General features: G+C 38.8%; 1 protein-coding gene across 1 annotated transcript; it reads right to left on the bottom strand.

Annotated features, from left to right (window-relative positions):
- Positions 1-1455: 1455 nt before the first annotated feature.
- On the bottom strand, positions 1456-13793 carry LOC137278569 (G kinase-anchoring protein 1-like). The gene is made up of 10 exons (XM_067811020.1): positions 13559-13793; positions 12573-12710; positions 11640-11717; positions 10970-11123; positions 10189-10322; positions 9897-9998; positions 8974-9037; positions 8635-8705; positions 4526-4603; positions 1456-3302 (listed from the first exon to the last, which is right to left on the bottom strand). Exons 1-10 carry the CDS (start codon positions 13727-13729, stop codon positions 3276-3278), a joined length of 1017 nt encoding a protein of 338 aa, XP_067667121.1. The 5' UTR covers positions 13730-13793; the 3' UTR covers positions 1456-3275.
- Positions 13794-14845: the final 1052 nt, after the last annotated feature.

Below are 14845 nucleotides of genomic sequence, written 5' to 3'. Positions count from 1 at the left end.
TAATGGCCACGTGACATGGCCACGACGTGTTGCGTCTTCCAAGGGATTCACATTTGTAATGTATACAACGTTAAGTACTCACAGTAATTTTAACCATTGTAACCAATCGTTTTTTGGATGTGTCAATAGTGAAATACTACAGAAGTACAAGTAAAGCTGTCTGTCTGTGTGTTGGCGATAACTGGTACGCGGCGATAACTGGTCGCTAGCCAGTAGGGGTATCTGATTACAATCTCTTTATAATATCAGTATATATATGTTATGCTATATCACTTGTTACGAATATCTAATGTCTTGCATGGCAGTCCCCCTATTAGTTTTTCAACAAGGCTATTGTTTGTTTGTGTCCTACAACCTGACTGCCAGGAATGCCCACAAGAAATAACATTATTCCGTATCACATGGGACAGTGGAACTCCCAGTTTCAATACCCCACATGGGTACAAGCCAATTTGTGGTGTCCCTGCCAGGATATTGCTGAAATATCCTCATACTCACTAAAATGACACATGGACCAGCATGTAAATTAATCCAGGCAACAGCCTTGTGTATGATTGCCATCCTCTGTAACTGGCTGTACTGAATATCACTCCCATGGCCAAAACTTATGGAATGACACAATTTGGATTGCAATGAAATAAGGTAAGCTTTTACAAAGCAGTCAACTATTGAACGCATTGAAATATCTGCTCTCAGAACAGCAGACTCTTTCCCTTCTATGAACAACTAACATGCCCAGTCAAGTCATTCAGTGAAGGGCATAGTTTTAATATTTGAAAATATTACATATAAGCCAGACCAGGTGAAAACATATTAACTAAATACCAGCTTTCCAGTGTGTTGCCACAAAAGGTCCATAATGGCGTACTTTGGGAAATCAATACAAAAAATATACAACTGCATGGTGAAGATTAGTTTATTTAATCTCACATTAGTCTCCTTCAAGAAACACAGTGGCATTTTGTGAATCCAACTTTCATGATGGTTAAATATGACATGTCTCTCCTGTCAGGCATATCTGTGCTATGGGTATTTATGAACTGTGACTATCCAGTCGTTGACTGTGGACAAGAGACCTGATAATAGCTGAATGCATGGGCACTTATGTACTTCAGTTGTGACAGACGAGTAATGACACAAGATCTGGTACACAGCAGTTAACAGTGTAAGGAGACCATTCAGGTAAGAAGATATTCCATCAGTGACCATCCAATCCTTTTCCTCCTGTTTGGGTAGGAAGGATGCTGTGCTGCAGGTTTCAATATTTTTTCTCAAGGTACATGTTTGTCTGTTTCTGCCAGCTGGTCATCACTCCAGTGCTGGTCAGTTCAGTGAACCAGATATACCACTCAACGGTAGAGAGATGCAAAATGTCATCTTTATCAGCTGTCCACAGCCTTTTTAGAGATAAAAGATTGTGGTGGATGGCACTGCGTAATGACAAGGAAACATAAGTAAGTTTGTAATTGTTTATTTCCATCTTGAAATAAACTAATAATAATGAATTATAACAAAGAAATCTGAATCTTCTCCAGAACAGAGTAAAAGCAAGTATGTAGTAGTTGCTGTTATGTACATACTTATCGTACTTGGTGAATGCCACCATCGTGGACCTGCAAATGTCTGCCACAACCATTACATGCAATTAGTCAGTGAACATGAAGGCAGAAACATGCACATATCATCTCGCAGCCATCTCACTACAAAAGGCCTTCCCTGAATCTGAGTCTGTTTGAGTGATACGATAAACATAAAGTTGTGTGTCAAATGATGGTAATATCAAGTTGGGACAAGATCACTCCAAGGTTCCCAGTGTCTTACCACAATCTTGCAAAAAGGAAAGAAACTAATTCTATTTTAACCAACAAGATGTTTTTAAAGCAGGTATTTGTATCTTTGTTCTATTACAGGAGAAAAGAAATTAAATTGGTACGTTTGTCATTCTATTTTGACTACTTTAACATTAAAAGTGTGAACACAGACTAACCATATTTTGAAGATAATGGATCCAAACCTTGTGAATCTCCTGAGAATCTGAATTTCTATATACTTTTCAATGTTTGTGAAACAAATTACAAATAAAATCTGATTGTTTACCCTAACATTGAGAGGTGATCACACTTCCACAGAAGGTCATGTAACGTGAACCATTACGCCCACTCTGAATGAAGGATGTATACTATGGACATGCAAGCCTCAATGCTAATCAGTCAATAGGGAGTTCACCAGACCAGACCTTCTGTGGAGATGTCCCCAAATCTCCATGCAGGGAGGTGTCATACAGGACAAAAGATCAGGGCCTTGTTGCAAGGCAGTTATTGTTGTGTCTATGATAAGCATCATATTAAGATGGCTATGTGCAATGGCTGCCTGATTATCACACTGAAAATGCAGACCATTTGCATTTTAAACAGATCAGATTCATTATAAGTTAACACAGTGTAATAATCATAACAGCAACTCTTGTGTAATTTCATATATTTTGTTTTCCATTAAAAGACTAAAACCAACAAATAAAGCCATGTAATGTCTTCTATATGCCATCCAACCAACCTATTAACTAAAAGGGGTTGTCAATCATGTTTCATCCCTGAAAACTTTTCAACAAGAAAATATATGTGACAAAAAGAAACAAGGTTTTGAAGTCACTGTGTATCTCCATCAGTTATATATGGATATTGAGATATATTGATGGGTACGAAGGAGGGTTCACTTGAAACTTCAAGTGCTCCTTTATTCTTCTCCAGATTTCTTCACAAGCCTTGTATTGCACTGTGTGTGAAACTGGAAAATAATAAAGGAACACTTTCATTTGTTCCCTTATTTATTTCCATGAGTACATTTTCTGTTTCCACTTGTCAGCAATACACCTCACAGTGTGTCAGTGTTGGGTTATGTAGATATGACAAGCGATAAGTCAATAAGCTGGAACTTGATAATGGATCAATATATACAGGAACACTTAAACCTGACACAGGATCTGAAATTTCTAAACAATTTGTGTGAAATTTAACAGAAAATAGGTCCTGAGATAAATGATAACTGTATATGGTACAGAATATATAGAACATTCATGAAATTTGGTTAGATGTATGAGTGAAGAAATTCAAAATATGTCTGTTAAGAAAATGCTGTAGTATACATGACTATGTTTTCCAAGGCCATATGTAGGTGCCGTGCAGAACATGTGACTGTTGCAGGTGATGGTTCCATTGTGTTGGGTCTGAAGTCATCTAAGTAGAAGCAGACGGAATAGAGGAGCAGCAAAGTGGTTCTCACTTTCCTGAGTAATGCTTCCCTCCCTGAGGACAAAATGAACGTTTCATCAGGTGAAATAATGCCGGCAACTGAATAATAATTAGATATAATGTGTTTACGTGCTGCCATGATTATGGTCTTAATCTGAGAACCTGCATCAGTCAGACACATGGACAGTCTTGTGAGATACACAATTCATTACATTACTCTGAAAACTGATTTATCCTGGTAGGCAGTTACTTTAATTACAGCTGCACTTTGAAATATTCCAGTTATACATCCACAGCCTGAAACATAAAAGCTAGACCAAACAATTCAGTGATTGATATCAAGAGCAACAGCGTACACCATCAGGGTAAAAATACATTGAATAGTCTGACAGTTGATCCACTGCCTCTTGCTACCAGCACAGGCTTTGTTGGGTCAGTTCTAACCAAAAATTCCATATGAGTTCTACAGGTATAAACTCGAAAATCATCCGGATAGCGAGTAATCCAATTGACTGAATCAAACAAGCTGGATCTTTTTCCTAATTTTATAGATGCATTTCTTGCCCTGAAAACTTCACATCGCGTCGAACTTATGTTGTCTGCAGAAAGTAAACTTCCAGACAGTGTCACATGACTTAGATTATGTGGATGGCTATTTTCAACTTACATCGAGACAGATAGTAGGGGTCAATTTATTAGTGCTATATTCAGTCCAGTTACAGTGTAGTTAACCATAATCCTGCTTAACATGTGTTTTCGTTACTGATGAGATGTTCTCACACCCGCCAAATCCTATTGAACAACCTGAGTGACACGCTTCTCTGGTGTTTTGATGGCTAATTAATCACTTCACATCAAATGCCTTCCGACAGATTAAGAATGAAATCACAGAGTCATGCTGTAAATGGTACTGACGTGACACATACACATGCACTTGTGCACAGATCTTTCTGTCTGAATAACGGGAATGGTTTGAAAATTCACCGTCCTGGTCCGGAAGCGCAGGGTTCGGTTAAGTGAGTACAATTACTGAATGTCAGTTTCGTTTCACATAAACATCATGTGGAAGGCAGGGGTTTCCGGATATGTGGGGTCTGAGTAAACAGGGTTCAACTGTAGTTAAATAATAGTTTTCATCTTCATGCTAAGCAAATTATGTAGGTCACACTACTTAAATCTGTGATTAAGGCTTAAAAACAGACAACATAAGTCACAGAAAATATTGTTACCCTTCATGCAATCAAGGACAGCTCTATTATTTACTTCACAATTCATACCTTCAGTTTGTCTAGTTCAGATTTTAAGCCATGGACTTTTGATTTTTCTTTCTCCAGTTCAGCAGTCAGTTGTGAGACCTTCAACAGAAAGATACAATTACAGAAGAGAAAAAGATACAATTACAGCATGAAATCTCTGATACAAATAAATATGAAAAAGCATACAAACAATCACTGGATAGGTAAACACAAGTGTGGTCGAGAGGACCTGTTGACCACCACTACAACCTACCAGCTGAATGCCTGAACTTGTCGCAAAATTGTAAATTTTAGCTTGAATTGTGTATTTATATACTTATTCTATCTGCTGTCTTCTACTCTCTCTCTCTCGCTCTTCAATTCGATCAGCTTAGAGGAAACAAACTGCGAACAAAATCCTAGACCTCTCTTGTCCATTCGTTCATGCACTCCAGGCTGCTACCCTGTATCTCCTGAAAAGCATGCAGCACGCTCCGCCACCTGCTCTCTGATCATCCTTGAAGTTGTTCTTGGAGCAATGGACAGGCATCCATTGCATGACATAGTATAGGGATATAAATATACAATTCAAAGTAAGAATTTCCAATTTAGTACAGATTACCCCAGTAACCCCAGTTTAAATAGCTGATGTTGTGTAGCCTGAAGCCAATAGACAAGCAATACACAAGGGAGGCCTGTTATGAATCTGTTTCTCCTGTTTGTGATGGGCTCTCCATGCAACCCCTTAGCCTACTGCAGTCCAACTGACTACAAGCAATCTGATTAATTGCAGTCTACCATGAAAACTTATAAACATGAAATACTCAATGAGACACTGATCATAATCAAAATAGGAGACCAACTCAGGGAGGTTTTTGTTGAATATACATCCTGAAAATAAAATACCTCTTAAACAAACTGTCATTAAATTATTGACACAGTTCACCATTTGTTACAAGGGAAAAGTACAGAGAAAGGGAGAGCAAGGTGTGCAAGAAATATGGAGACATCACAACACGGGTTAATGAATCAATAAGTTTGTCAGCACTTGCACACATACTTTTTGAACACCTCACTGTTTATTGGTTTTGGAGTTAGATTGCAATACTTCAATATGAAGTAATGTTTGTCTGCAACCTTCGTATGAGATGAAAGGACCCAACTTCAACAAGTATGATCTACAGAAAGCCCCAGTGACTAAAAGCCTTTCGACCTTACTCAGGCCAACCCTGCTTTGAGACCATCCTCACAGACACCACTGCACTGAGATGAAAGGGAAAACGACTCCGACGACTCACTATTTTAATGTTCAATTCTTAACGACATTGAATGAAGATATAAACATTTTGTTTGGGCCAATTTTCTGGCATTATTGAGTATTTGAAGCACAGGAATTCATCTGGAGCCAGCAGTGTCAGTAACCCCTGGAAATAGGCCAACACGCAATGTTTATCAACACTGTAAACACACAAGTAAGCCAAAAGGCCCACGTGAGTTTTACTGTCTGCACTCACTGACATCAAGTACAGCTTGCCGTTTCAGCTTGTTCCCATGGAAGCATCTGAAACTGCTCATTTGTGACGTTATTCGGACTTTACATCACAATATGATTTGTATGATGTTACCACCAATGACAACTCATCAATACAATGGTGTGTGCGATATTTGTACTTGTCAATACGCAGTAAATGGTCTTGCAATTTCCAAGAATTGAATACCATTCGATCATGTTTTTCAACCTATCAGATTAAAGAACACGGTCACGTTTGGTTAACAATGACCCTTGCTTCTTTGCCTTAGCTTAGTCATAGATGTGTCCAGCAATTTAGGAGCAGAAGGCAATGAAAACCACTGAATTCCGGAGGGACCACTTGACTGACATAAATGCTCTGATGAGTCGACGTCAGTAAGCGTGAATGGTGATCACCACTGCATTACAAGTACAAGACTGTGCCTCAATGTCTTTTTTGAAGCCATGCCTTGTGGCTGTACTCCTAGAGTATAACCAGGTGATGTAGAAGCTTTGCCCATAAAAAGGGAACCAAAGAAAGACATAAATTTCATACTTTTATTCATTAATTACAAAATCTCCCAAATGGATTGCACTATAACTCAAAAACAAATGATCATAAATGACTCAACGCCAAAGTAAATAGGGAAAAAAACACCAACACTGCAGAATTTTGCTATAATTTTTGCAAACAAAATATAAAAGTTATTTAACAACTCATCAATATTTTCATTTGATACTGCAAGATTTGTGACAAGGGTGTACCAACAGCTCAGGTAACAACCTTGTCAAAAATCTTGCAGGCCCATTTGGTTAAAGTCAAACCAACAACAACAATGGACTAAATTGTAAACAGTTTCACACTTTATCTACAAAATCAAGCAATGCCTTTGGCACACAGATGAGTTTTCATTTGTTAGACTAGTGTTGACATTCCCACAAGAAAACCAGGAAGTGAAACTGTAAGTTATCATAACATGATGGATCGTGGATGATTTCTGAATGTTAATAAAGAAAAAAAGGAGAAACATTCCAATTGAAAAATAACTGACAGATAATTTACTGAGGTTCAAAAGGACCTACACTGGAGCAGCCATGTCACCATCTATGATGGAGAGATCACCCAGTATCAAATCCATAGGTGTTCGCAACACTGATTTATGTGGTAAAGATGACATCTCCCACTCTCTTCAGATGCTTTAAACACTGTATCTAAGTAACATGCCAACTGGGTAAATTGGTAGGGTAACTCTGATGACTAACAAGGAAGGTATAAAACTGCAGTCTGCATAGGTACAGTAGCGACTGATGAAGCCTAAAGATTCAACAAACCAGCGGATGCTGAGGAGTTGTTTGCTGAACGGGTTGGAGCATCTGATTCCAGACTGCCGAAATGGACATGAACCATCATATAAAATGCTGCAAAAGAAGAAGTGTCTTGCGACTAGGTTCAATCTAAAGAATGTGAATGATCAGACAAATATAGCCACCTGAGATGGAAGTAGCAAGAGACATGGGACAGGGGATTTGCAGAAACCAACTCCAGATAGTGTAACGAAGCACCATCTGCATGGTGGTCTGAGGTAACCAGGGATGGTGTAAGGTTAAAGGAACCTGACAAAAATGAAGATGGACCACCAACAGTGAGACTGACTACAGCACTGGAATGGTTCGTTGAATGTTACTAAAAGACACTGATCTTGGGAGTGAAGTAGTATAAGACAAAAAGGGATGATTTACAAAACTGATGTGATTCAGTGAATCCACCTAGTAGTTAAGATGAGTCCAAAGATGATTTCTTCTGATTTGCTGAATGCTCCAAAACAACACAAAGCAAGCGGCGTAAATACTTGGAAAGGTAAGAGATTGCTGTCTCAGCTCAGCAACATGTGCCAACCCCACGTTAGAGTGCAAAAACCATTCTAAGATATTACAGGTCACATCTGTCTACCCATGAACAAAGTCCAATGCAGTCTATGCAAGATGTGTGCGGGATGGATGTACATGAAATCCAGATGAGGAATCTGTTTCCCAAACTAGCAAAGGCAAGTGAAGAAAAAATCCCTACTATTCACAGTGTGTCTTTACAAATGTGACAAGAAAAAGAATGATCAGAGAGTTGTGGTCATGTCAGCAGGTGTTGGAGCATGCTGCATACTTCTCAGGAGATACAGGGAGCAGCATGGAGTGCATGAGCAAATGGACAAGAAAGGCCTTAGATTTTGTTTGCAGTTTTTATTCTACTCAGATTCTCGAATTGAAGAGAGATAACAAGTGAGTGAGTGAGTTCAGTTTTATGCCGCACTCAGCAATATTACAGCTATATGGTGGCGGTCTGTTAATAATCGAGTCTGGACCAGACAATCCAGTGATCAACAACATGAGCATCGATCTGCGCAATTGGGAAACCGATGACATGTGTCAACCAAGTCAGCGAGCCTGACCACCCGATCCCGTTAGTCGCCTCTTACGACAAGCTGAGTCGCCTTTTATGGCAAGCATGGGTTGCTGAAGGCCTATTCTACCCCGGGACCTTCACGGGTCAAAGAGATAACAAGATGTGAGATAGCATAAGTTTGTAAATTTCATCCTGAGGGCGTACGTACCTGTTACTCTTATCTAGTCATTTAATCAAACTCACCTGGTCTGTTAGTTCATCTCGTACTTGAGTGAGGTCTTCTAACTGCATTAGAACTTGGGCCTTGTCTTTCACTGTAAATCACACACACATGATAAATGCCTGGCAGGAGAATGATGACATAATAAGAGATATGTACTTGAAAGGGTCAGTCTATTACTCCCATCTTGCAAACATGCATCTTCACTGACAGATAGTCAGTCAGCGTGATAACACTGTCCAGTATATTTCATTTCTCCCTATAAATTATGACCATCCCGACTAAACATGTTGTACATATTACAGCCTGAACATGTTTCAGTGAGTATACCCTGCTCTGTTGGTTCTGGGATTGTAACTCACTTTCTCCTTGAGCTAATATCACACACAGCTGCTTGTTCCTTTTCTTTACTTGCTTAAACTCCTCCTGTGCATGGGAAAAAAGCATGAGAGATTTTTAGCACCATGTTAACAGTTGGTGCACCACTGATAATTGGCTGCCATTAACCACAAATATGAAAGTATCTGAGTGAGTTGTCTTTCCTGTAGACACATTTATACATAGCAATGAATACACTAGAAGGAACAAGGATCCCAAACTGAACATATAATGTACACAAATCCATTAAAAAACACTTATCCACATTCAACATACATGTCCCAAATAAGCTAAAGCAAGCGTCAGAAAAACCAGAACTAGCACTCATTCCTCAACATGAATATGGATCTCTGTTGATTGTCGATCAGAGTTGTCTAATGCTGATTGCCTGGCTGGCTGAATCAATTCAGAAAATTCTACAAGCCACCAGTAAATCAACTACAACCAAGAAAGAAGCTACCTCAGGGGTTCAATGTCAATGTGGTGACTGATACCTAGGTAAAACATCCCAAACCTTAACCATGAGAATCGAGGAACATCAGACATCTGCACACACAAAATGGCTCTGCCATTTCTAACCACACCCATACTATCCTTTAGAATAACAAAAGCATCCTCGAAGCCAGCTGACCTGGTTACAAGCAACTCTATAAGCACAACTCTTGTCAGCATTGACATCACACAATACATGAACCTTCTCCACAGCATGAACTCAAATATCCTTCATATATACTCTCCTTGTGATAGGGACATATGGGCATCACTCTGCTTCAAATGACAATGCTGACAAGCTATCAAGCCTTCCCTGGTGGGTACAATCTACAGTCTCACAAAGATCCACCACCCTGGTATAGATTCCCACAACATGCACAGACAGCAGTATTCCCTGCATCACCACAAACCATACCTGTAATGTTTCTACTTGTGTCTTTAATTCAAGGATTTCTTTGTCCTTGTTTGACAGCTCTTCCTGGTACTTGGTTGTCATGGCACTTTCACGGACATAGTGCTGTAACAGGAAATCATGGGTTGCTACAGACATATTCTAGTAGTGATTGTTTGTAAACCCTTAAGTACCAGATCAGTTTCCTCAACACAACAGCCATGAAACTGAGTTTGCCTTTCTTGCTAAAGTTAGTCATCTTATCTTCATGACAAGCAATCAAGCTCCAGATGGAAGAGAGGGACCAACTACTTACTTTTTTGTACTCTTCCTGGATCTTCTCTTTCTGTATAATTCTGTGGACATCGTTTTCAACTTTGTCAAAGAACTTGGCATCACCTTCCCCCATTGCTACTGCTGGAACTCGGGGTACTGGGATGTTATCTAAATCTGAAAAACATTGCGATTTCCACTAGACTTATATTTTGTCAGCATTGTCTGATGTTCAAGGAGATTGGAAATAGAAAAATACCCGTCATAGGGAAAGTCATCAAATGTCACATATGCTTGCCCTTGGGACACATGATGTTCACAACAACATCAAATCTGAAAACAGACCTTCTGAAGATATTTCCACCTGTCCTGTATGAAGTAATTAATGGTCCATGATAAGAAATCTTGCAGAGATATCAGCTCTCACACATGAGAACAAATTATTCAGAACAAGACCATCAGTGCTGATTCAAACGCCAAATGCAGAAGCACACATCACTGGAGCACCTATCACATGTAGTATCAAAACCAAAATGGTACTGCCCAAAATAAGCATGAAGAACTACACTTGAGTTCTACTTGCATTTTGCATTTCACTGCAATTTGATGCTAAACTGATGCAATGAGAACTGGTCTAGGGTACTAGATACTATGTATACCCCTGTATGCATCAAGGACCTGTTTCTTTCGAACTAGTTGATCTATTTGAGTACAATAACTGGAAATGGTGATGAAGAACACTGTTAAACAACACTCCTAAGATTAGTTGGTGTCACCAGTCTAGAAGTTATGTAGGCCTAGAGTGTTTCAGGTGACATGCTTACCGTCCACATCATCATGTGGAGTATTTGACCGTTGGTTGAACTCCTCCAGACTCATGGTCTGTGGCTTATCCTTCTTCTTCTTGCTCCGCTTACTTTCCTTGCTGTCATTAAGGAACCCATTGCTGCCGACTGTACCACCATTTTCTGCTTTCCGCTGAATAGAAGGAAGGATCATTCAAGAATGCAATACCTGACACTGAAAAACAAGTATGCATTACTCTTGATGTTGACACCAGACCTGTTGAGAAACACATTTGCTCCCTATTTAAAATGCATTTCAGACTTTACCATATTTAGTCACTTCAGTTTTGTGAAAGATTTGCTCAAGATAACATCACAAGTCTTCCCAAGCACACTGTTAACTTTCTACATCACCAACTGTTGGAATAATATTGAACTGACAGAAGTGAGTTCAGCCAGAGTATAAGCAGTATTGTAGAAGTACATGCCTTGAACATGATGCATGGAGCTTGGTACTACTGACTAGAACTTAGAAGATGACCACATGCCCAGTCTACACAGTCAGACATGGTCACTAGACAGACCAGAGAAATCAGTCCAGCTGGGACCAGTTGGACAGTTTCTTGAAAACAGTTTTAACAATCATTTTATTTGGGAAATGTGGTGTGAGCTAGTCAGATAAAACCAAGAGAGTGTACCATAGGCTTACCTGCTTTTCAAGTTCAAAGTCCATTTTACTCTGTAGTAAAGCTTGTTCAAGGTCCTTTTCATAGACATCTTTGGCAAACTGAAATTCAGAACATGCTTTAAAGTGAAAACTGGGGTACATTGTCTTGATATACTATAGCCATTAGCTTGCTTAGAACCAATCTGTCCAGGATATATTAGAGCACTCTTGCATTTCTTTACAAAATTGTCTAAAATATATGAACAGGGGTTTATCTTGGATTATGAGTGGCTGTGGCACACAAAATGGGAGAAAGACATTTGTATAGTAATTGGTAATCTTCTACTATTCCTAAAATCTTGAGTATCCTGACATTACATTCTACAATAAAATGTCAAACTTTGCATCAAATATGAAGCCTTCTAATTTCAGGTTGAAGCGAATCTGGTGAACCTATGTCTCTGAACTACCTCAGTAGCTACTCCCTGTAGCTCAGACAATGAAAGTCCTAAAACATGTCCAAAACTCTCCAAAACAAGTTAGGTCATGAAGACTAAACACTTTCTGTACAGACATATTATATAGTGTGGGCATACAAGAATCATATTGTTGTGAGTTAAAAGTTTCAAATCATCTTAGAAGTAAAGTCCTCTTGTTTCAAAATACAGACCTAGCAAGTTTATATGTCTTATCCTGGACAGCTGGTAAACAGTTTATATTCTCTTACATCAGACACTCTCTTTATTACTACAGTCTGCAACTTTATCAAATATTCTGAAGCCTCAGTGTAAGGAAATTTCTGTTTGGTCTTGATAGCTCAGATCAAATAGCCCACAAAATGACTCTAAACTTTATTGAAACTGAAGCAAAAAGCCAAGTCTAATTAAGCAATCTCAAAAATTTGTCTTCAATAAGAAACTGGCACTAAAACATGCCAAAAGTGGAGAGTAGCCTCTCTCTAGGCAATTACCATACCTCCTCGTCTTTTAGTCTCCATTCTTCCCATTGTTCAGGTTTGTTCTGCTGACCTCCTGATTTCTGTTTCTTGTTTTGCTCGGAGGAAGAGTCCTTGTGTTGCCGTGGTTGACGAGTGCCAAAAGCCAACTGCTTCAACTGCATCACATATTTTTTACCAAAATGATAATTAAAATAGTATGAGAAGTCTATTAGGATCAAATTAACTCTCCCATTTCCACAGTCACTATCATTTGAAGGCAAAGAACCGACAAGTAGTTATCTCTTTGACTGTACTGGGCTTTATCTATGAACTGAGTAACTAATATTTTATAACAACAACTGTCCATGTTTGCACAATCATTAGAACAGATTTAGTTGCATTGTTCTGTGATTCAAGCCATATTGGTAGGCATATCATTATGTTACCTTGCCCAGGAAACACATAGGAGCCCTTATAACTAATATCAAGAATCCTTACAGAATGAATATGGGTCTTGTAAAGCAGTCAGGTTGTATTATGTGGGAACAGGTCAAAATGGCCACACGACAAAATGGCCACACTGACCCTACTGTAATGTACTTTAGCACGGGACCTAAAAATTACATTCATAACAGGATTATTGATTATTGATTAATCATAAATATTATTGTGCGCCCCGTGTGACACGATGTATATTTTTTCTGCATCCATTCTATACTTTCGTGCACATTTGAGTGGCATTAAACACTTGTGGCCTATAAAAATAATCAAGTTTTGACCCAACTCTGCAATCAAACAGGTACAAAATGCTGAAGAGGTTGTTATGGACAAAGGTATTACACAAGAGAGAAACGCATCTGTCTCATTTTCAAAACATAACATTCTCGAATTTGAGAACTGGTGAAATTATTGTTCGCCAAATTATTTTGAAACTAATTACCAGAAGTGAGAATGTATGTTTAAAATGATATTAAAGCCAACGGTACAACAATACAGAAAAGAGCAATAACACTCCCAATCTTACTTCAGAGTTTTCTTGTTTCTGTTTCGATTTGTTTTTCTTCTTCTTCGGTTGACTTGGTTGTTCATTTTGCTTCGCCTGTTGTTTCTTTGCTGACTTTCTGTCATCGTCACCACAATCATCAATTGACAACACTGCAAACCTTGACTGAGCAACGGATATTGACTTTGCCATTGTAAACCGAACTTCTGCACATGCGAAACGCAGATAACTCTAATAAACGTTATACAGGGGAGGTAATTTGTTAAGATTAAATACCACTAAAAATATTTCTAAGTGGTGCCAGCATTGAGACGTTCATGAGTTTGCAGTGCTAGAGCGATATGGAATCCCAGATTTGATGTGTGCCATTTATAAATTCGTCCTCAAATTTTGAAAAGTGCAGTAAATTGCAGTTGTATGACAATTCACTGACCAGACTGGATGAATCACACCCTGTTAACTCCATTTTGCGATTGGGAATTACCTGACAATGAATGAATTTTCCGTTACATCAATTTTGAAATCACAAAGTCTCTGTGACAGTAGTTAGGGAAATTGATATGTACAGTTTTTTTGTCTGATAAGACAGCACATGATGCTTTATGATGGAAGGCGATAAACGCTAATCGGAACACTTTCTTTTATTTCTACACTTCTTTATGTGGTCTCTTGTCTCAATACAGCGATTATTTATCAATAAGTATTAATTTCGTGACAATTAATGGTTTCACGTGATTATCAGTAGCTTTCTGAACAACATCTATTTACTTGTTATTGGTGGAAGCCTTATAAAAATGTAAGTAAATGTGAATTCAGCCATGCTGTAATATTGATTTGATAGGCATACAGACCATTTATCGTGCCTTACCCTTCTTAGCTGACGCCTTAATCGCAAAGACTCTGTCACACCTGGCAAAGCTTCCGTCGCAAAAATCACAAAGAGTTCACTCTCAATGTAATCATTTGCCTATCAGTGGAGCTTGTTCAGATCTGTGTACCCGATGTCAGTGCCAAACAATGTGCAGGGTATGCAGGGGTGGATACAGGTTTTTGAAAAAGGTGATACTATTGAGAAAAGGGGGTGCTGACTTCATTTTAACCGAGTTTCAATGGTCATTTAACAGTATTTCAGGACAAAAAAAGGTGTGTGTGGTGGGGTGGGGGTGAGCCATGTGAGACGTAAATGAAATTATTTATCACTGCCTCAGTGTACATTGTCGTGTCAGTCACCATGTACCACTCTGTCACTATCATTAATTACTGTATGTGACACTTATAGCCTAAATTTGTCACCCCCCTTGGCGGTGT

This window comes from Haliotis asinina, chromosome 3, assembly GCF_037392515.1.
Source record: "Haliotis asinina isolate JCU_RB_2024 chromosome 3, JCU_Hal_asi_v2, whole genome shotgun sequence".
Taxonomy (NCBI): domain Eukaryota; kingdom Metazoa; phylum Mollusca; class Gastropoda; order Lepetellida; family Haliotidae; genus Haliotis; species Haliotis asinina.
This window is presented reverse-complemented; position numbering and strand designations above follow the sequence as displayed.

Excerpts from the sequence above, each read along its gene's own strand:
- LOC137278569 (XM_067811020.1), bottom strand. The coding sequence starts at position 13,729 with ATGGCAAAGTCAATATCCGTTGCTCAGTCAAGGTTTGCAGTGTTGTCA. Across the intron at positions 12,711-13,558 it reads AGAAACAAGAAAACTCTGAA|TTGAAGCAGTTGGCTTTTGG; the intron begins GTAAGATTGGGA and ends TATGTGATGCAG. Across the intron at positions 10,323-10,969 it reads TCCACATGATGATGTGGACG|ATTTAGATAACATCCCAGTA; the intron begins GTAAGCATGTCA and ends AATGTTTTTCAG.